The sequence below is a fragment of the Manacus candei genome, unplaced genomic scaffold (genome assembly GCF_025592945.1).
Source record: "Manacus candei isolate 608988 ecotype Guabito, Panama unplaced genomic scaffold, ASM2559294v1 h1tg000028l, whole genome shotgun sequence".
In the NCBI taxonomy this organism is placed as follows: domain Eukaryota; kingdom Metazoa; phylum Chordata; class Aves; order Passeriformes; family Pipridae; genus Manacus; species Manacus candei.
The window spans coordinates 23,821,639-23,843,195 of NW_026138076.1; the positions used below are offsets into that span (position 1 = coordinate 23,821,639).

Sequence of the window (21,557 nt, forward strand, 5' to 3'; positions counted from 1 at the left end):
TCAAATGAATTATATTTCTGTTCTTGATGCCAAATATCCTGACTAGTCACCATTTGTTTACTCAGAACAGAGTATAATAGCTGAGAAATTTTGGAAAAAAATCTTCAACAATGGGAAATTTATTAATTTTAAATTTGTATATATTTTAAAGTAGGACATTCTCGTAATTGGTATGTATTTTCGCTTTTCACATAAACTCTGGCTAAGCCAGCTTATATTAATTAGATTTTTTAAATACACCGTGTAAATACACATTATCACATTTGGAACTGGTTGTGTATAATGATATTTTTTTCAATCTTTTCTGTGAAGATTACAGCATGGGGACAGGTAACATAGTGCTTAGTAGGTATTTGCTAAACTCTCATAGTAACAACCTCTATCCTAGTCCAACAGAGTCAGGCAGAGAGCAAAATTTACATTATCAATGAACTGCTGAGAAGATTAGAAATCATAATAACTTTGAGAAGCAGTACTCACTATGGTGTTGTGAAATATATTAATCATAATTAGATATTCATAAGTAAGGTGTCAGAACTGGGATTTAGGTTGTTTTTCACAAAATATTGAACTTGCAAGGGTGAAAAGCATTAGCAGGAGAGAAAAGGGAGATACAGGTTTGCATTGCATTTTCTCAAGAATTAAAAGAAATTGTCTCCAACTCAGGGGTGAGTAGCTGATCATCAGGGATAATGGTGGGTATTCGGTTAACTTTTCGTGTAGTTTCCTTTGTTTAAAAGAAAAAATTACTGAAAAATATTTGAGGGTTCCAGTTCCCTTGGCTAAAGGAGGTGAGTGAGATGCCCTCAGGTATTCCTTCTGTCAATTCAGAAGGTATAGTTCTCCCAGAAATACTCCTCACCCAAGGGTTTTAAGGAACAAACTTGTCACAGAATAAAAGAATCCTCTCATAGATAATAACTTATCAAAAAGTTTTAGAAGTAACTGAAATGGAAGGAAGTCAATAGTGAGAAAACTGCAGAGTGCATCACATTCATGAATGCTCTGGAAATGTGCTAAAAAGTGAGATGACAGAACTTTCTGAAAATCAGAAAGAAAAATCTAAATTTGATGCTGAAGAACCCACTGAGCGATGAGAAGTTAGGCATAACCATTATTTGTCCCACATTCTCCACTCTGATGCCTCAGGTTTTAAGGCAAATCTGGGGATGACAAAGAACAACACAAAAGACTCCTACAACACAGATCAGTTTAATGCTAAAATAGCACTTTAAGGTAATTGTTAATAAGAGAATTAATGCACATGAGGAAAGAAACACAGCATCCTAAATATTTGCATGCAGTGAGGGGGAAAAAACCCCACACACCCTAATTATTTACGTGCACTGAGTAGCTGTAAATTTGATGTTTACAGAAGATATGGAGTTATTGCTAGTAGTTGTTTAGGAAAGTCAGTTCAGTGTTTGTTGGCAGACAAATCATATATAGCATAAAAGATGTACTGGAATATTTTTTTATTTCTCTCTACATTTTAACCTATAGGCTGTATTATAAATGAGGAACATGCAGAGAAAGAAACAGGAAAACAGGAAAATGCAGAGGTACAGGTTGATATCTGTTTAAAGAAAGTATAAACCAAATAAATTCATCAGATTTCTAAACATGGTTATATAAATATAAAGAAGTAACACTCTTCACACCCACATGATGTTATGAAAATAAAAATATACATTAAAAAATGAAGAAGACAGACTTAAGGAGCTAAGTCCCCATCAGTGCATATCAGGCAAATTGGTTAGCTGCAGTTTCTAGCTCAGGCAGTAAATGGACTCGAGGGAATATACTGTGTTATCCCTGCCTCTTTACTTCTTTTAAGCAACTACCATTGGCCACCAATTCAATATTAAGTAGTTCTTAAACAATATTTGCCATTATTTACAGTATCACATCAGTGCTTAGTGCAAATAAGCACTTAGTGCAAAGAAGCAACATTTATGGAAACAACACTTTAATTTATAGATGTTTAATGACAGAGCCTGGTGAAGTTGGGAAAAAGTAAAATAAACATTTTAAACACTAGAGTGGTGAAAATATGGGGTGGAATTACCTCTTACTTCTGTGAGGCCTTAGAAATAACTTAAATAATTTCAGAATTGAATAGAAAACAGCAGACTATTCATAATTATATTAATCAGCACGTAAGTTATTGTCTTGTCCTGAAATCCTTACAGGTATGTAGGAGATGTATTGTAATAGGTAGAGCTTATATTTTGTTAAGTATGTTGCATGAACAAACGCATCACTGGAAAAAATGGTAAAGGTCAGACTGCCTGACAGTCTGATTTCACAACTGTCATAGTAAAACCAAACTCATTACACTGCTTTCAGGGTGATGCCTCAGCAACGTGACAAACTCACAAAGAAAACTATCTGTTCAATAGCATTTCACTGAAATTGTCAAACATAATTGAATAACACTTATTTCTTGGAACATTTCTTTGAAAGCTGGTCTCTCCATGGTCTTTTCTGGTTGTGCATTTGCTTAATTCAGATCCTAAATTTCAGTCTGTGCCGTTCCCTGAGAGAGGGAAAGTGAGAGTAATGCCTTATTCATCTTTGATTAAGCCCCCACCCCTTCCAAAGTTCTCAGTAACATATATACTGTCTGAGACATTGAAGTAGAACTCTTTCTTCCACTTTTCGAAGCAGTGATAGCAAAAAAATACAAAAAACTAAGTTGCTTATACTCAAGTGCCCTATATTTCAAAATATTTATTAAAATATGTATTAATATTGCTTAAAATCTTTTATTTTCAGCGTTTTCCTGTGAAACATAGTTTTGATTCTAACATTTAATTACATTAATCATTTGTTTGACCCTGAAACTCCTTAAGCCCACTTATCTCCAATTCTAGTGAAAAATACACTACTTAATATATCCTGTGCACTTAATAAAAGCATACTAAGTAACTGTAGTCATTTATATATTCAAGTTTAATGATGTGGAAAGTTTGACAACTTAAAACTCAGTGTGTCCTCCATGACTTGAAACAAACTAAAAAAAAAGTGAAGATAAAAATAGTCATATAATAAAAAGATAAAAGCAACTACTTTACAAATATATAATTAATGGAGTTATAAATACAGAAGAATGTTATCTAAACACCGAAACATTAAATTCTGCCAGATTACAATTAATGAGTAAACAAGGTCTAGATCATATTGCAAAATTGAGCTCAGAAATATGTCATTTTACCCTAAAATGCATAGTATAAGCATCCTTCAAAAACACAATTTCTGATCCATTGATAATATAACATTAAAAAGAAAGTACAGAAATTCTTTAGTTATCATTTGTGCTGTACCTCCAAGAAGAAAAAAGAAGGAAGTAATTTTAGGTAACATGAGTATATATATAGAGACTTGATAACTTATTTCTTTCTGTTCACCTATGTGCAGCAACAAAATCTGGAGTTGCAGTAAAGCTTTTCTTCCTGCTCTTTAGTTCAACTCTTTAACCATGTAAACCTTTAAGAACAGATAATAATAATTTTTCTTAAAATGAAGATGCAGTACTGTTTTAAGAACTGTCGTTTTGGTAGTAGTTTTAAAAGATGTACAATAAATTCAATTTATGATACCTGGAAAAAAAAAGTGGATTTTTTATTTCTAAAAAGGCAAATAATAACTGAAGACACTCTGTATACTTTGGGGATTTTAAGTGGCATCTGTCCAAAAAGCTGACTTTTTAAATTTATGTTGAAGTGTTCATCCAAGTAACAGCAATAAAATCAAAAACTGAGCATGTAATAATTTTCTCTTTTTCTGTGCAAATGCAAAGACTAAGTCTTTCAAGGTCAAACAATTTTCAAGACTATAAGGATCCTATTCTTTTATACCACATGAGGCTAAAAATGTACAGTATAGATGGGAGGGTGGTGGAATGTGGCTGCCCTTACCATCTTCTGTGAAATGACTGTTCTCCAACCAAATTTTCATTGTATGGAGAGATATTCCACAAGTGCGTAAAGGGGACAAAGCTTCAACTGTGCATAGCTAGTTTTAGCATGCACAAGTGCTAAACTAATCTAATTCTGACCTTGAAAGTCAGAAATAAAGTATTTTCAAAGTTTTTTTTTAACAAACACAGATAAAGGGATGTTTTCTTTGAGATAAAAAAGTCAAGATTATGATTTTTCTTATTTTTTTTTTTATTTTTTTTTCCCTTTAATGGACTTATTGTTCCAATAACAACCATACCAAGAACCAACACAGAAACGATGAAGGAAAATGCCATACCACAATGTACTTGAAACCTCAGAATTCTGTAATGAGCCTTTTTGTGTTTCAAGTCAGTAAACTTATTGTTGTAATAATTCCATAGTAAAGGTCCACTGGAACATCTGATTAGCAGTTCTGTTTAGGTGGAAGTATGAGGGGAACCCAAGAAAACACATTCGCTTTGTCATTTCCTATCTTCACTATAATATCCAATTACTGAACAGGTGCAAAAGAACAAGCCTCAAGTTATTTATGTAAAATAACTCTCTGTAATAGAGCTTGTTTTCTGTGTTTCAAATTATTCTTTGCTTAATATATTCTGTTAGCTCTCTTAGGAGAGAAACTTCTACTATGTTTATTAGAAAAACTGGAGCACCAAAAAAAAGTAATTGAAGTGGAAACTGTTGGAATAAGCAATAATAAATGAGAAGAAATGTTAAGTTTGATTACTGGGGAGACCCAGAATGAGATGGGGTTTGGTGGAACAAGAGGTAAGTGATGTCAAAGTAGTATGGTGTACAAATGTCAAGCTTCGGTTTGAGTTACAAGCGAAAAAGCAAGGCAGGCTGGTAAAAAATCGACTGGAATGAGAATGAAACAGACAGCAACCTTTAAGAGGTTTTACCAAGTTTGGAGTAATAGTCCCCAGAGAAGTGTAGCAAACTTATGTAGGATCATGTTACTGAGGCTGCAAATAGAGTAAGACTAGAGTCCATTTGCTACCTTTAATATCTCCACAGGAACTAATTCTATGCAGTCTCTGTCTTCAGATACAGAGACCTACTGTGAGAACTACTGCTATATGAAGAATGATAGGAATCAAATCCACAGTTTGTGTAACAGTATTGCCAGGAGCATGACTGTAAATGATACAGGATAATAAGTGATCCAGAATTTGTTCACATTTTATGCTCAGCTGATTTTCCATAGAAAAGAAAAATGTCAGTTAAGACTTTAACATTCTGTACACACTCTGTGCTCCTAGGGCACACTTAGGATGTTTTGTACTTATTCTTGTATATCTTTGTTTATTAGAGACTTCTATGTTGGCGGGGTAAGTGAACTAAAAGCAAGGCAGAAAGGGGAAAAAACCCAAACCATTCATGTGTAAGTCAGCCTGCATGAAAGTTGTTCATCTCTGTCCCGTATTGCAGGATTAAACAATATAGACTAAACAGACTGACTTGGGAGTGTCTTGAAGTGATGAGAATCAGTTTGCTGTGTTGTCTATTTAACATGATAGTTTCAACACAAATGCTGAATATCAATGATATAGATTGCATATTTCTCATAGATTCTGAAACAGCTTACGAAATGCACATTTATGGGTCCATTAGGAACCACATAAAGAAACTCTCATGACATATGTATCTATAAATGTGTATGATTGTTATAGGCCTTTAAGAATATGAACAGGCCATTGTGAAAGACTGTATTTAAAAGAAAAAGCTGATTGATGATAATTTTTTTCCTTCATCTGAGAAAATGTTTTGCATTTTTCGCCACTGCTTTTCTAGTATATTCTGTTTTTTTCTGTGGCTTTTCCTGGTTATTTCCTCAGTGACTTTCTCATATGATAAGAAAACACTCCGTTCAGCACAACTAAATTGATATTGTCATCCCAAATGCTACTACTATTTTTTCTCTTTACTGTTGTGCCAGATGGATTGTCTTATATCTACAATATTTATTCAAGTCCACAAATGGAATATCAGTATTGTAAGCTTTTATTACATGGCTCATGCCAAAGTAATATGACATCACTGAACTCTTACATTTTATTTTGACAGAAACAGACCTGTAAAGATGTTTATGTGGTGGTCCACTGTTTTACTTCTTGGATGCATTTTGCTGGGAGCGGAAGCATGGCCAGTCAAGGAAGGATACGACTTTAGGCTCTATCAGCCCCTAGTAAGATTACGCCACAAGGTATGGATTATTCTCTAACATTTCTTGCTTTTCTTCCATGGTCAAGGGATAGATTACACTCCAGCCTTATCTTGTTTATGTTTTTTGGAGTAATTTTCAGAAATTAACTTTTACAATAACAACACCTGCAAAAATATATACTTGATTTAACAAGTAAATGAGAAAACAAGGTGTTTTGACTTGAAAGCCCAGAAAACTTTCAAAGAGAGTGAGCTAAGATCTGTTTTAGTTTCACAAACTAGAGATTATTTATGTCAACATCAACTCAGAGAGAGAGATTCAGGAGAGGATGTCTCAAAGCAACTGTCAGCATCTGCTTAAGGTAATGACTTGTCCCAGTCCTCACTGAATTTCAGACCAAGCAGCAAACAAGGGAACTGCCCATTAAAGAAGCGTGGAAGCAAAAGGGCTGTAATATTTCCATGGGCTGCCTAGAACTAGCACAGAGCTGATCAACCTAATTCTTCTTGGTACAGAAGAATTAAGTCATGGGAGCAACATCTGAGGAGCCTCAAGGTCTACTGTCAGGCCAACAAAGACCCTAAAAAAACTTCACACTTCTGAATATGTGTACTTCAACTAAAAAAAATCTGAGTTATAGCCAGAAACCCTAAATGTTAGTTTTGGTTAATGTTTCAAGATCTAGCTAGTTTTATTTCTCAGTACTTTTTATAAAACATGAAAAATAATTATTGTTAGTCCTCAGTTTGAAAAAAAGACCCAGTATTGTGTGATTCTATCTCAGTGTATAAGGGAGAGAAACTGATAACCAAGTTCTCAAACATGTAAAATATTTTCCTATTCACTGACTATTGTATACTATGTAGATTAAATATAAAAATTTTCTAACAGATGGAAGATAAAATATTAAAATTTAGATTTTATTATACAGTTATGTACACAAGTATGTAAACAACATAAAGAAAAAGAATATTGAAAACTTGATATAAAGTTTATTTTGAAAAACAAAGAATATATGGTGGGGTTTTTTCTAGGTAATATATCTAAATGAAAAAAATGGTTTAGTGTATAGTTAAGATTTTGGTATTAGGGATATGTGTTAGTATAAAAAAGCTAGGAATGCAAAACTTTTCTAAAGTGAATTTTTAAAATTAACTTTGGCACAGATATGCATATTGAAAACATGTAAATAATATGGTAAAGAAGACTTTCTGCTTCAATCAAGCACTTAATAAATCAAGTGCTTAGATTAAATTATGCAAGTAGAATTCTTACTACAAACAGATGATAATGAATATCAGCAGAGACATATTTTCTTTGATCAAGCAATATGTATGCAAGTTTATATATGTGAAGATTAAAAAAAAAAAAAGAGTAATCACTCTTGCTCTAATAAAGGGGAATTTATCTGACTTGGATGATAGTCCAACCAGAGCAACACCAAATGTCAGCCTGCAGGGAAAAACAATCCTGTTGGTACTTCGGTATTATCTTAAAATTATAATTGTGTTCATGGTGAGAATAGGCATTCATATCACAAAGCTTTTGTTGTTTTAAAAGGGATTATGAGCAAATTCAGCTTCTCATGCATGGAAATTACAAGAAGGTATTTAGTCTCTATATATGATAATCTGAATGCATAAGAAAAGCGTTCATAAAGAAAAAACTTTATAAATAGGGAAAATCTTTCTGTACAAGAAAACGTTACTTTACTGTGAGAGTAACTGAGCATTGGAACAGATTGCCCAGTGAGCTCGTCAAGTCTTCATCCCTGCAGATAGTTAAAAACTGTCTGGACATGGTCTGAGGCAACCTGTTGTAGGTGACCATGCTTGAGCAGGGAGGTTGGAAAGGTGACCTCCAGAGGTTCTTTACAACCTCAAACATTCTTTGATTCAGTGCTTCATTATAATACACAGTTAATAATCACATATAATAAAATATAATTAGATTTTTTATCAATTTATGTAGTCAACCTAATAGTTAAGGATTTTACTGATGAAACCTCAAAAGATTAAAAGAGATTTTTAGATCTTTGACAAAAGATTAAAAAAAAGTCTTCACAAAATCTTTTAAAAGAGATTTACAAAATTTTTTTAGAAAATATAAATATCATCATAGTGAACAAGATACAATATTCCTTAATCCACTGCTTTAATTGGTTGATATTAAATATATGATGAATTAAATTGGAGAGTTTTTCATTTTTTAATATCAGTTTTGATTTCAAATATCAAATTTTTAGCACAAATTTGGTTTCCAGGTTGTTCAAAACCTCTTGAAATAATTGTACTTAGGAAATCATTGATATTACCTATCTTCGTTCCGTCCCTTAGCTTCTCCCCTCAACTTCCAAAAACCTTCTACATCTTCAATAGCTAATTAAGCCTTCTCTATTGAATGATATTTATCATTTACCTGCAAAAAGAATCCATCTTTCATAACTTGAGGTGACTGACAAGTTCAATGTGTTTCAGAGGACTAGTATAGACAATTTAGCTCAGTTGGTTAGAGCATGGTGCTAATAACACAAGGTTGTGGGTTTGAACTCTGTAGATGTGCCATGCACTTAAAAGTTGGACTTGATGATCTTTATGGGTCCCTTCCAACTCAGAATATTCTGTGAATTTGTACATATCAGGTTTTATTAACTGCTTTATATATCGTTCCTCCACATCTGCAATCCGCTGTTCTCATACAAAACTATTTAGCCTACAGCTTTTAATTAATTTTCAGACCCAAGTGGTTGTTTGGTAAGTTTGTGTTGGGATGTGATTGAAATCAGCATCCTGATTTGTAGAGAAAAACAAACCATGCAGATAGATCACTATAAAGTCTCAGCACATTTTGCCAGGTAAGACACCTGGCTTTTTAGGGAGCTCTGAAAAATTAACTGAATATCCAATTTAGAGATTAGAAAACCTTCCAGTTAAGGAAGTGTCTTTATGACTATTTGGATTTCTGTGTGTACCTATGATGCATTCAGAAAGGGACTATGAACATACATTTTTCCTGTAACAGAATATTGAGATATATCATTATCCTCCTCTACAGATGGCATCATGTGTGTTCCTGGTTTCAATAGATTTTTGTGGTGCTTTTTAAGTTATTTACAATAAATTAAACATGAGGACAGATACCTGAACAATTACATGATGATATCTCATGCTGTTTTAAATACAGTAGAATATATAGCTGAATTATTTGTTATAGCACAGTTGTACAGAACTCATATTCTTCTTCAGTGGTGGAAATAACTAGAAAAATTGGTATTATTGATAGAAATATTCAGTGTTGCAGTGTGTGATAGCCTGCATCCAGTTTTTCTCTTAGAAGATAACTGTGCTGCCTTTAAGACACCAGCATTTTTATTGGTAGTTGAAAGCACTATTTTTCAGTCTTCAACATTACTTTTTTTTTTTTCTGGTTAAAACTGTGCAGAAAATTACAATAGAATATGCTTTAAGTGTCCTAATTTCTGATTATGGACTGCACTGTTTCCCTGGCTAATGTCAGAGCAGTCTGGTGCTACGTGAAATATACATGTTTTGACACTAACCAAAAATTGGATCTAGTTCTGTGGATATTGCTGATTTCCCAACTTTGCTCTTCATATCCTTTAATTATGCAGCCATTTCTTAATGTGTAGAAATGTATTTTTTTTTGTGATTAACTTGATCTGTAGGAATCACAGACTATTCTTCCTCAGACTTTTTAATTTATCATATGCTGCATTAATGAAAAGGTTTTCTAATTTTATTATACATTAGTTGGAACTGCTCTAGCATTACAGTGGAATTTTTAATACCTGGTACCTAAGAGGAGCTGCTGACTTGCAAATATTAGGTTTATTTTTCTGTTATTTTCTAAGAGAAATCTGCAATAGTTGACAAAATATAGGTCTGAGAACTTGAAGCAGTTCATGCCTAAATTATAATTATGACCCAAACTATAATTATAAGAATGTTCATTATCATGGTCATTATAATGGCAATGGAGATCAGATGTTTGACTGCATTGCTTATATATGAAATATTCAAAACCAGGAAGAGATGAGTTGTCTTGAACCAGAAGTGAGAAAGAATATTACAAAGCACTCCTGAAAGTTTTATTTTCACTCCCCTTTCCTTTGTAACTGCCATGGCTTACGCTTACATGGTTATGCTGGAAAGTATTAGGCTGTGTCTGAACAGCATGCGAATTTCTTGTTAAGCCAGGTAACCATTCATTCTTCATTTGTCAAAACACTGGAAAAGTTTGTAAGGTACTTTCCATTTGGGAGTCTTCTTGCATTGCTGCTGAAGTATCGTAAGCAATTTGTTAATACCTAGGTTCCCACCTGATATCATTAGGAAGTATTTCTAGCATTCTAATGAATTTTCTTCTTGTCATTTGCATGCCTCTGACACCAATGTTTTCAGTGAAAAAGTGAATGCTCTGAGATTTCCAGGTATAAACAGGCAGGCGGCAGCCAGCGGAAAGCCAACTGTTGGCTGCTGATTCTCTGTCAGAGTCTAAGATATATGGAATATAGCCTGTACATCCATATGTATACTCCAGAGCATGCCAACTCTGCGTATCTAACGCACACACACAACCCTCCTTGGCAAGTGAGGTGATTCACATGGTTTAGCAGGGAATAATACTGGCAGTAGTGGCTGGTTGCTAATGATCCTGTCATGGGTGGGGAGCTGTTAAGTTTTAGTCTCTCAAGAGACAGTCAGTAAAGGCGCTAAATTAGTTATTACCCCCTGGACTTTGGCCCAATTCTGAATTTATGGAGTTAGGACCATTACACTCATAATAGTCAGGGCTGTAGTACCTCACTGAGAGCAAATTCTGCCTTGGCAGCATGGGTAAGGGTAGGACCAGGGGAACCTGAGAACAGGGGGAGAATCGAGGGAATTCAGACTTTGGACTGGGCTCAGCCCTCAGCCTTAGCCTGGGTCTGTGCCCTGGCCTGTACAGGACCCTCCATCTGGGAAGAGGTTTTATTGTCCATCTGAGCATGCAGTGTACAGAGGGTGCTGCAAAGGGGATGTGCTTTGATTTTACCAGCTTTCATGGACAACTGTTTTTGCCATGTTGGTTCAAGCTGTTTCCAGTCTTTTCCTGATTTTGTCTTGTGTGACCAAAGGGCTAATAGGAACTGAGTCAGATGTGCAGCCATCATTCTTGTCTGTGGTATTTCTTCAGACTAAAATATTTCTTCTAACTTCCTGTGAAAAACCTGCCTCTCTCTCTTTTTCCTTTCTCCTTCCCTTCTTACTGTTGCTGTTCGCTGCTTAATTCAGCAGTTCAACCCCAATTCTCATTAATTTACGCCTCGGGATTAGTCAGTTAAGAGGGGTTTAGGTTACATTAGAATTAGGTACAATTTAGAGGTGTTTAAGCAATAAGGACTTTGTCTGAGTGAAACAAAGCAAGGGAAAAACATAAATATTTCTCCCAGTTTATTGAAGATAAATTTGAATGTATAAGCACAGAAAACATGTTTTGCTTTTAGTTTTTTTCCCAAAAGTTATAAAATATTCTCCTAACTAACAGCACAGTGAAACTCCTGTAAAATGTAGACAGGCTGTGTTCAATGATTTTATTCTCATTTAGGGTTTCATGGCCAAGAAAGAAATGGACAGAAAGTAGTACTTCAGGATTCAAAAATAGCCTGAGCTTTCCTTGTGTGGTCTGGTCTCCAAACAACCTGAGTTTTTATAGTTTACAGTGTCTATCTGGAAAATCTGTTTGCTTGCAGGATTTGAGAAGTCATAAAATTTGATCATTTAATATCCTCTCCTAGAGGGAGAGACTGCATTCTAATTTACTTTTTCCTGTGGGCAATAGCATTCAAAAGGCATCGGTAATTTTTTTTTTTAAGTCTCATTACAATCATTGTACATTAATAAGCTAATATCAATTAAACATGTTATTTTTGCTCTCTCTCTCTGCACGCTCAGAGCAATTTCTAAAAAGTCTTAGAAAAGCTGCTTCTATAATCTCCCTGTAAAATTTCTTCTATAGTCCTTCTTCCAGCTAGTCAGTCATTAGGAGATGGAGTGTCAAAATCTGGAATTAAGGTAACTATGAAGTCCTCCTTTCAAGCTGCCTACTAATACTCATTAGCAACACCTGTCTGTAAAGTTTTAGTCAGATCAATGGGGCTAGTGAGGGAACAAAGGTGCGTCTTAACTATCACACTGAACCTCTTGCTGGATCTATTCCCATTGCTGAACATCATCACTGTGGAAGAGATGAATCTCACTCAAATATTTTAAGGAATTATGAGATCACATGTATTATCTACCGTTTGATTAACATTGCTTTTTTTAATCTCATATGGCAGGGTGGCAACAAAGAATAAAATACAAAGTAGTGGTATATGAGGTAGTGTGATTATCTTCTTCAGTACTCAGCTTGGCCTTCTTGCATTGCTTTCTAGGCAAATGATTTCCAGTTAGCCTCTGAATAGATAAGACAATGGTTTTTTACTTTTCTGGTGTTTGGGAATCAATGCAAATACAATCTACGTCAGCTATTATTTCAGTTTCTTGATTAGCATTAAGTTTTTCATATTCTATTGTGATGGCAAATCGTCACCACAAATTGCAATCACAGTAGTAACAAAGCAAAGCCCGATGAGATTTGTTTGATATATTACATGGGATGATTTGCTTCTGTTCAAATTTGTGCTGTTTGGGTTTCTAAGGTTATGAAAGAGGCCAGGCACTTGAAGTTTGTGTTTATGAGATACAGCTCTTTTCCATACCTTCCTTGCTGTCTTTTATTCTTCAGGTCCTTAAGACTTCTCTGTATATAATTCCATCTTTTTTTTTCCCTCTCAGTCAATTGCTTTATTTTTCCATTCTTTTCTATCGTTTCTTTTTCTCAGCCATTTTCCCTATGGATTAAATACCTATTTGCATTACCTAGAAGATGTAGACTTTATTATCTTCACTAACCTTTATTATCTTGGTTTATTAAAATGAAAGTTATATCCTGTAGCATAGACAATGTTTATAATATAAAAATAATATGCAAAAATCAATATAAAATATTATTAAATAATAAACATGATGTATAACAGTTTTATTGGTGTGCAGACAAACTAGGCTGTACCCTAGATTCTTTTTTTTTTTTAATAAATAAATCCACTTAGCTTATGGTTTATTTTTCATCTTTCTGATTCTAATTAGATATTTAAATTCACTTTTAAAATGAAAATAATGATTTACTTTAAACATTTGGGTTTGTGGCCAGGTTTTGGCTGGGGAGGCTACAGAGATGGCTTCTGTGAGAAGCTGCCAGAAGCTTCCCCCAAGTCCAGCAGAGCCAATGCCAGCTGGCTCCAGGATGGACCCCACTGCTGGCCAAGGCCAACCCAATCAGGAATGACAGTATTTAAGAATAACATATTTAAGAAATTAATAGTTACTGTGCAGATGTAATTGCAGACAGAAAAAAGCAGAGTGAGAACATGTGAGAGGAACAACTCTGCAGACACCAAGGTCAGTTGAAAAGGAAGGGGAGGAGGTGTTCCAGGCACTGGAGCTGAGATCCTCTGCCGTCTGTGGTGAAGAGCAGGGTGAAGCCACGTAGCCCCTGTGCCACTGCAGCCCATGGAGGACCACTGGGATGCAGAGATCCACCTGCATCCCACTGGAGAAGGTGGGTGCCCAAAAGAGGGCTGTGAACCCATGGGAAACCTGTGCTGGAGTAGGGTGCTGGCAGGAATCTGCAGACCTGTGGACAGAGGAGCCCATGCTGGAGCAGATTTCCTGGTAGGACTTGTGATCCCATGGGGGACCCTCACTGGAGCAGGCTGTGCTTGATGGACTGCACCTGATGAAAAATGACCCACATTGCAGCAGTTTGTGGAGAGCTGTTGCCTGTGGGACGGACTCATGTTGGAGAAGTTCTTGGAGGACTGTCTCCCATGGGAGGGACCCCATGCTGCTCCCTGAGCTGCAGCAGGAACAATCTGTGATGAACTGACAGTAACCACCATTCCCCATCTCCCTGTGCCTCTTGAGGGGGGAAGGAGGTAGAGCTTGAGAAGGAGAGAAGGGTGGGGAGAACACGTTTTTAATATTTAATGTACTTCTCTATTGGATTCCAAGATATGATATCTGCAGAGAGATATTTGAGTAGTCTCTGCAGAAAGCCATGGGCTACAGAAGCTGGGAAAACGCCTCTTTGCCAACCTCATCTCTGTGGACTCTTCCTGCCTTCTTCAGCAGGATGTAAAGAGACTTCTTACATGATGTTATCACATGCCCTGCCCGAGCCAGAGAGCCACATCCCGATCTCATCAGACCTATGCAGAAGAACCATTGTACCTTATCTCTCCCTTTGAGTTACCTGTTACCCCCCTGTAAAATCCCCAAGATAAAATGGGTTTTTCCCATGAGGTAATTTCTAAGACCCCAAGATGTGTTAACCTGGGTTTTTCCCTTATATCATCCTTGTGACCCCCCCCAATTTTAATAACACGAATATGCAAACCCTTGTGAGTCCAGTAAACCATTTCAGTTTTCTGCCTCCCCTGGGATCGTCTTAGTTCCATTGACCTCTGCACTTCTCATTATCCTGCTCTGATTTTGTTATTTGTAAATTTTATTAATATCCCCAAGCTGAGTCTGTTTTGCCCATGATGGTATTTGGTGAGTGATGTCTCCCCATCCTTATCTCAGCTCATGAACCTTGCCTTATATATTCTCTCCCCTCTCCACTTGTGGAGGGGAGTGTTAGAGCAGCTTTGGTGGGTGCCTGGCATCCAGCCAGGGTCAACCCACTACTGTTTTAAACATTAGTATACCGTGCATCTATACAGTAATGTATTCCCAACTAAGGAAATGCAACATTTGTATACAGCAATAATGTTTTGTAAGACAACTGTTTGTTATGTTGGGCTTTAGTATAAAATCAAAGCATAATATTTGTGCACTATTAGACTCCTTCTAAATTGGCCCCAGTTAGATTGGCTAAATATTAGGTCTTACATCCATATCTCTTTTCAATATCTATATTTTGAAACACCCTTAATACTTTGTGTGGTAGAAAAACAAGTTCAGAAGAAATTATCTTTTTAGCATTAGGAAAATATCTCACTCATTTTAACTCTTTCTTCTTCATTGCTTACTTTGTTCTATTGTGTTTTCAGTAGTTGTGATAATTTTACTAAGAGTGTAATGTGCAGTGGGAGCACAAATCTGGTGTTTTTTAGATAAAACCATATTTGATGACATTATACTATACCTTTTTTCTTTGCTTTTACAATATCCACTCTTCCGATTTTGTATTACCAAGACGTCAAGTTAAACAATTCATCTATACTTTGTGTGAACCATGCATTTTTTTCTTTTTCAGTATCAAGTATTTGCTAGCACAATATTTAAACTATTTCTTTGGCATTTATTTTCCTGATAAGTTTAAATTTTTTCATTTGAAAGCTTTGCAAGGAACCATGGTAAAAAACATTGATCTGTGTTTGTGTATATATTAGGTTTAGGTATATTTGGTTTATCTTTCTTCAGCAACCTTTTCTTTTGAGAGTTTTGTAACTGGAAAATTCTAACTTTATCTCCATTGTTTATAAAGCAAAATATCAGTGAGAAAGTCTCATAGACTTCTGTCCTCTTACCTTGTGGACTTACTGAAGTATTCTATACTTACCTTAAAATGTCTCCAGTTCTGGGTAGGGTGACTGCTAGATTACAGTAGTTGTCATGACATCTTATTTTTACGCTTCCTCTTTTATATTTGTCGATGGGATCATATAGATAGTTCAGCTCAGGGCATTGTATTTGTTTCTGATAACTTATTCCATGGTAAATCATACCGGACAAGAACATACATCCATCATTATGCTCAAATCCCTTCAACCAAGAGCTAAGGGAGTGGGATGTCTTTCAGCTTGATTTATTTTCCATATGAAAAAACCCCAAACAGCAGCATCAGAAACAACAACAAAAAAACCCCCCAGCCACCTTTCAAATAATGGGGCTAAACATTAAGATGTCCATTGAAAACATTAAAGGTTTTGGTAGCTATACTTAGGCCTACACAAAGAAAATGGAGAGTTTAATGACAGCCTAATTAAAAGATGTCTTAATTATACCTTTTTAAAAATTATTATGCATTGATACAACTATATTTAAATGCTTTTAAGAATATGAAAAATTAATGCCTGAAACATAAAAGTCAAGAGAAATATTTCCCAAACTTTACTAATACAAAAATATAGCTTTGACCTCATTAGAAATGCTCAGAGAAAGGTTTGGGCCAGAAGGTATCTTAAAGATCATCTAGTTCCTACCCTCCTGTAGGGATGTGTACAGGGACACTTTTCACTAGATCAGGTTGCTCAAAGACTCATCAAACCTGGCCTTGAACAATTCCAGGGATGGAGCATCCACAACTTTCTGGGCAACCTGTTCCAGTGCCTCACCACCCTCATAGTGAAGAATTTCTTCCTAACGTCTAAACTAAACCTACTCTCTTTCCATTTGAAGCCACTCCTCCTTGTCCTGGGACACTATATGTCCTTGTGAAAAGTTCCTCTGGCTTTATTACAGGCCTTTAAGTATTGAAGGCCACTGTAAGGCCTCCTCAGAGCTTTGTCTTCTCAAAGCTGAAGAACTCCAAATCTCTCAGCTTGTCTTCGTAGGAGAGGTGCTTCAGTCATCTGAGAATCTTTGTGACCCTCTCTTGAACTCCCCTGAGCAGGTCCATGTACTTCTTATGCTGGGGATTCCAGAGCTAAACACATTACTCCAGGTGGGGTCTCATGAAATTCAAGAGATGAGTAAGAGATTTTTGTTTCGCTTGACATACCTTTTTAGTTTTTTGTTATTTTGAAGTTTTCATTTAAGGTACTTTGTTAACTGCAAAACTGCATTTATACTATTCATATAAAAGAACACATAATGTATAAACAGTATGTTTGTACAAATGAAGTATAATAACAAAAAATATTTCTTCAATATTGCATAATGTTAATAGCATCTGCTTAATGTTCATTGTTAATTCTATCATATAACCTTATGCAATTGAATTCCCTGGCTCAATGAATGTAACAAAATACTTATTTGAAGTAAGAAAATCTAACAAGCTTATACTATACCACTTCTTCCAATGAAAACAAACCAAAGAAAAATTATTAGTCATTTGTTTAATTTATTGCTTACAACTCTGGCTATGTAACCTGAAATAAACAGCCTATAATTCAAGTGTATTTTCTAGGGAGAAATTTTCTTGAGGCATCAGCACAATTTTCAATTCGCTAGTGTTTCATGAAAATGCCATTACTTTCTATTACTCTTACCTGAGGATTATTTGCATACATCAGTGCAAGTAATAAAACATTAATATTACATTATCTTAACAGAATTTATTCAACTTGTTGGTATATCTAACACTATTTGGTGTTACATCATTTGATGTAATGATTCTGAAATTATTAGTAACTACTGTAAGCTGATCCTAAAAGTTGTGAAAGACTATTATTCCCTTTGCAGCTGATATTTTTTTTGGGTTTTTTTTAAAGGTCTGAGAAACCATTACATTGACCAGTCTGACTTTCCATATAAAGGTTATACATTTATTTTTTATACCTTCATTCCTCCCCTAAGTGGGGCATGAGTAAAGCATTCCTTTCAAAGACATTACTATATCTTCAAATATTTTCTATACCTTAATATTTTGTAATAATTTATTTTGGTGGTTTATTATTAGCAATTAGCAAAGAACAGAGTTTATCATTTCTTGTTTTTCCAGTGTCAGCTTCCTGATATATACTCCACAATTAGATGGAATACAAAAAATACAATGCAAGTCATTGTTTTGGTACAAGGAAATATTTACAAGACATAATTTGTAATTCATGATTCATAACAAACCCTATTTTATTTGTGCCTACTAGTATCAGTCTAAGGTATGGAAGAAAGATAGATGTCTTCATATATATATATGAAGAAGGAACTAAAATTGAAAAATACATTATTATCCATTAGATTAGAACTTCAGATATTTACTGAATTGTTATTTCAGCTCTCTGCACAGTTTTTTTTAAAACTACTTCTTTTCAACATGAATACTGAGAGAATATAACTAAAAGCTTTACAGTACATTACCTAGTTCACAGCAGGGAAACTGTAACCAATTGTAAGTATATCCGTAGTGTATAGAGCTGTACTTCATAATTCATTTTGAAAAATCAGTTGAAATACAACTATCAAATACCAAATTAATCTTGAAATTTCAAAGATTCGGCAGAAAAAATATGATCTTAATTTTAGTTTCTAGTTTCCTAAATGTCACACAGTGGGTAATATTATATAAGCTTTCATCAAATCTCTGGTTTATATGAATGTATTCCTCCAATATGGAGTTTAGCGCTTTACAAAAGGGCAGGTGCAATCAATTAATATTCATATAATGAACTTCTATTTTGCTCTGCATCTTTCCTTATCTTCATCTTTATAAAATGAATGGTAGAAACAAACTATTATTCCTAGAGATGTCTCAATATATTGGTTTTAATCAATACTGGTAGACAGATTACAATTTTACCCATAATTACGTCTTAATGCAGACTAAATATTACTTGCATTCCTGGATTGTAAGAAGGTAATTGATATTTATACTTTCATTCCTATATTCTCTAACCGTCATTCTTCCACAGATTTTCTTCTATCTGGACAAAAATTTGCAATGAGGAAAAGTAAGATTTGAATGAGCTTCAGACAGACTGAATAATAAAATGCAAAGCACATTGTGTGGGTTTTGGAAAATTACACTTTAAAACCATCTCTGAAATTTAAAAAGAAAAACGAATAAGGGTTTTAGGCAGATTACTTCCATTAATGTCAGTGGGAATTGTGCAGCTAAGATCCATCTGTACTGGGAGGGTTCTTTTTCTCGAAAAAAAAAATAGCACTATATTGTTAGGAAATATACCACTTTTCAGTAATTGTGAGGGTACTTGGAGTTTTAGGAGCTCACATAAGGGGGAAGATAATAGAATACCCATTAAATACTATCTCTTAGAATCTCCAGTGATAATTCAGTATGCTAAAACATTGCCTCTTGGAGCTCTCTTTCCCCCTTCTTTGCCTACTCAAATGTGGAGTGTTCTCAGATAATTTCAAAATGAATATATGTGCTGAATAGGAGTACCTTATGAGCTATATGAAATAAGTATATTCATCTACAGTACCTCATCAACTGCCCTGTGTTATTGCATGTCTTACTTGGTAGGCAGGAAGAAAGTACACCTTTTGCAGTCTATGTATGGGAAAGTAATTCTACACTAAATGTATGAGCATTTAAAGTTTAATGCAAACTATGCACAAATAGTGGTAATTACTTCTGTAAAGTCATTATTTACGTAGCACTCATAGCTCCTCCAATTTAGCTAAGAAGAGCTGTAACCTGGATTTGACTACATAAATTGGCTTATACGCTTCAGTATATGAACTGTTTTGGTCATAGTGGTACATGTTTTAATGCAAAATATACACTTCTTCCACCGCTCAAGCCATGCACTAAACATTTTAATGATTAAAGTGTTATAAAACCAGCAACACCTCACAGCAGTATAAAATTGGTAGAACTTTTCTGTCATGTGCTATGAAACTGCTTATAAATGTATTTGGTCTGTTATCAACGAACAAATACGAAGACATCATATTAAAGAAGCTATAGTTACACTGTATTTCCATAAGAGTGAGCTGCCTAAAGAAATTTACCCAGAATAAGCTTCAGTTCTATTGATTTTTTTTTTCCTATTCAACTCAGGCCATTTTTTCTAGGACAGTTGTCCTAATGAAGTCCTAATGTTACCATAATGGGTAACAGCCAATGGAAGAATTCATCCTTAAAGTCAGCATGAAGATTTTATTAGTTTTTTTTTTTTTTCCATTGTGGAAAAATGGCAAAATTTGGGAAACAGGCCTTTCTCTACTTTAATAAAATTAAGGAAAGACTGTATTTAGCCTTTCACTACTGTTTTATCGAGCCTGTAGAATTGTTACAGTTCCTCTTGGACAAGGTCTTACATTGGAAAAAATAATAATAATAAAAAAAAATAGAAAACTTTACAGTCCTATTTAAAGAATTTATTTAGTGAAATCAGAATTCTTGAATTTAAAGATAAGATAAAACACCAAAGTACTTCTCAGCTTCTTTTCAACTACAATAGTTATTAGGCCTGACCCTAGGGTGGTTATTTCTCTTGGGAGCTACCTGCAGCATGCTTCACACAGGTCTTTTTACACTAGGCAACAATTTTAGGAAATGTGTCCATATGAATCATGAACAATCCTACCAGAAGGAATTGCTGCTTTGAAAACGCATTAATGTGTCTCTCTCTGCCTATTTTGAAAAGGAAGTGTTATTTTGTAGAACACAACACATGGCGTATACATTTGGTGTAAACAATGTTAATGTGTCGTTAGCAGGAAGCTACTTGGATTCAGTAGGTACTAAAGAACACTGGGATTTAGACTGTAGCTTTAGCTCAGAACAATTGTTTCACCTTGTGGACAAAGGTTTTGTCTGCTCTGCTTTACATGGTCCAAGGCTGCCTTTAAGACTAATACGTGCCCTTGCACAATCTAGGTTATTTGCTTTTATGTCAGACAGGCCTGACTAAAAAAACCTGCGGGTTACCCTTAGTGTAGAACTTTTTCTGTCCACTTTCCATACATAGAAAGCACACACTGTTTTGAAGCCTGGTCTAGAGGGAGTTTTCCTTCAAAGTATGTGGGCATAGACAAGATTATTTTTAAATTTTTTGTATCTTTGTTTCTTCTCTGCTTCCACTTTGCTTTTAAGGACTTGTAATCTGCTGCATGCAAAGAGGAACAACTGCTTCATATGCACCATCCTGGATCTGCTATTATTGTTCTTTGTGTTCCTCAAGGATCTAAATCAGCAAAACAAGAATCAAATCAGCACATTTTTTAGCTACCCCCTGCCCCCAGGGGTTGGGCTTTTTTTGGTTTGGTTTTGGTTTTAGTGATGCAAATCTCATAAATCTAGGCTTCCCAAATACTGTTGGGTTCTTTTCACATGGGTTCATGAATTCAAGACTTCATCACATTTTCTCCAGAGGCCTGTAAGGCTAATTCTAAGACTATAATATCTAGTAATGTCTACTCCAGGGAAAGTCATTAATTCTGAAAACTTCAACAGCTTTATATATTTTCTTATGTTTGACTAGCAACCTAACTCTACATCTTGTTTCCCTCACACAGTCTTATATTCATATGATGCCTTAATCAATACAAGACCAACCTGTAGCATATTATTTTCTCAGAATTTGTTGCTGTAAATGGTGGCAATCTCTAAGAAGACTGGTCTGTGTATGCAAAATACCAGTTCAAGAATCCTACCACAAACATTAAACTAAAAAGCTCTCTGCAGTA

The 21,557-nt window shown here is 35.0% G+C and overlaps 1 protein-coding gene across 2 annotated transcripts in view; it reads left to right on the plus strand.

Moving 5' to 3' along the window:
- FSTL5 (follistatin like 5) overlaps positions 1-21,557 on the plus strand; it is a 289,424-nt gene that overhangs the window by 15,416 nt on the left and 252,451 nt on the right. For both annotated transcript variants that reach the window (XM_051789812.1, XM_051789811.1), the window contains exon 2: positions 6,033-6,171. In XM_051789812.1, coding sequence (XP_051645772.1) covers positions 6,049-6,171 — 123 coding nt within the window. In that variant the 5' untranslated portion in view covers positions 6,033-6,048. The remainder of the gene's footprint in view (positions 1-6,032; positions 6,172-21,557) is intronic.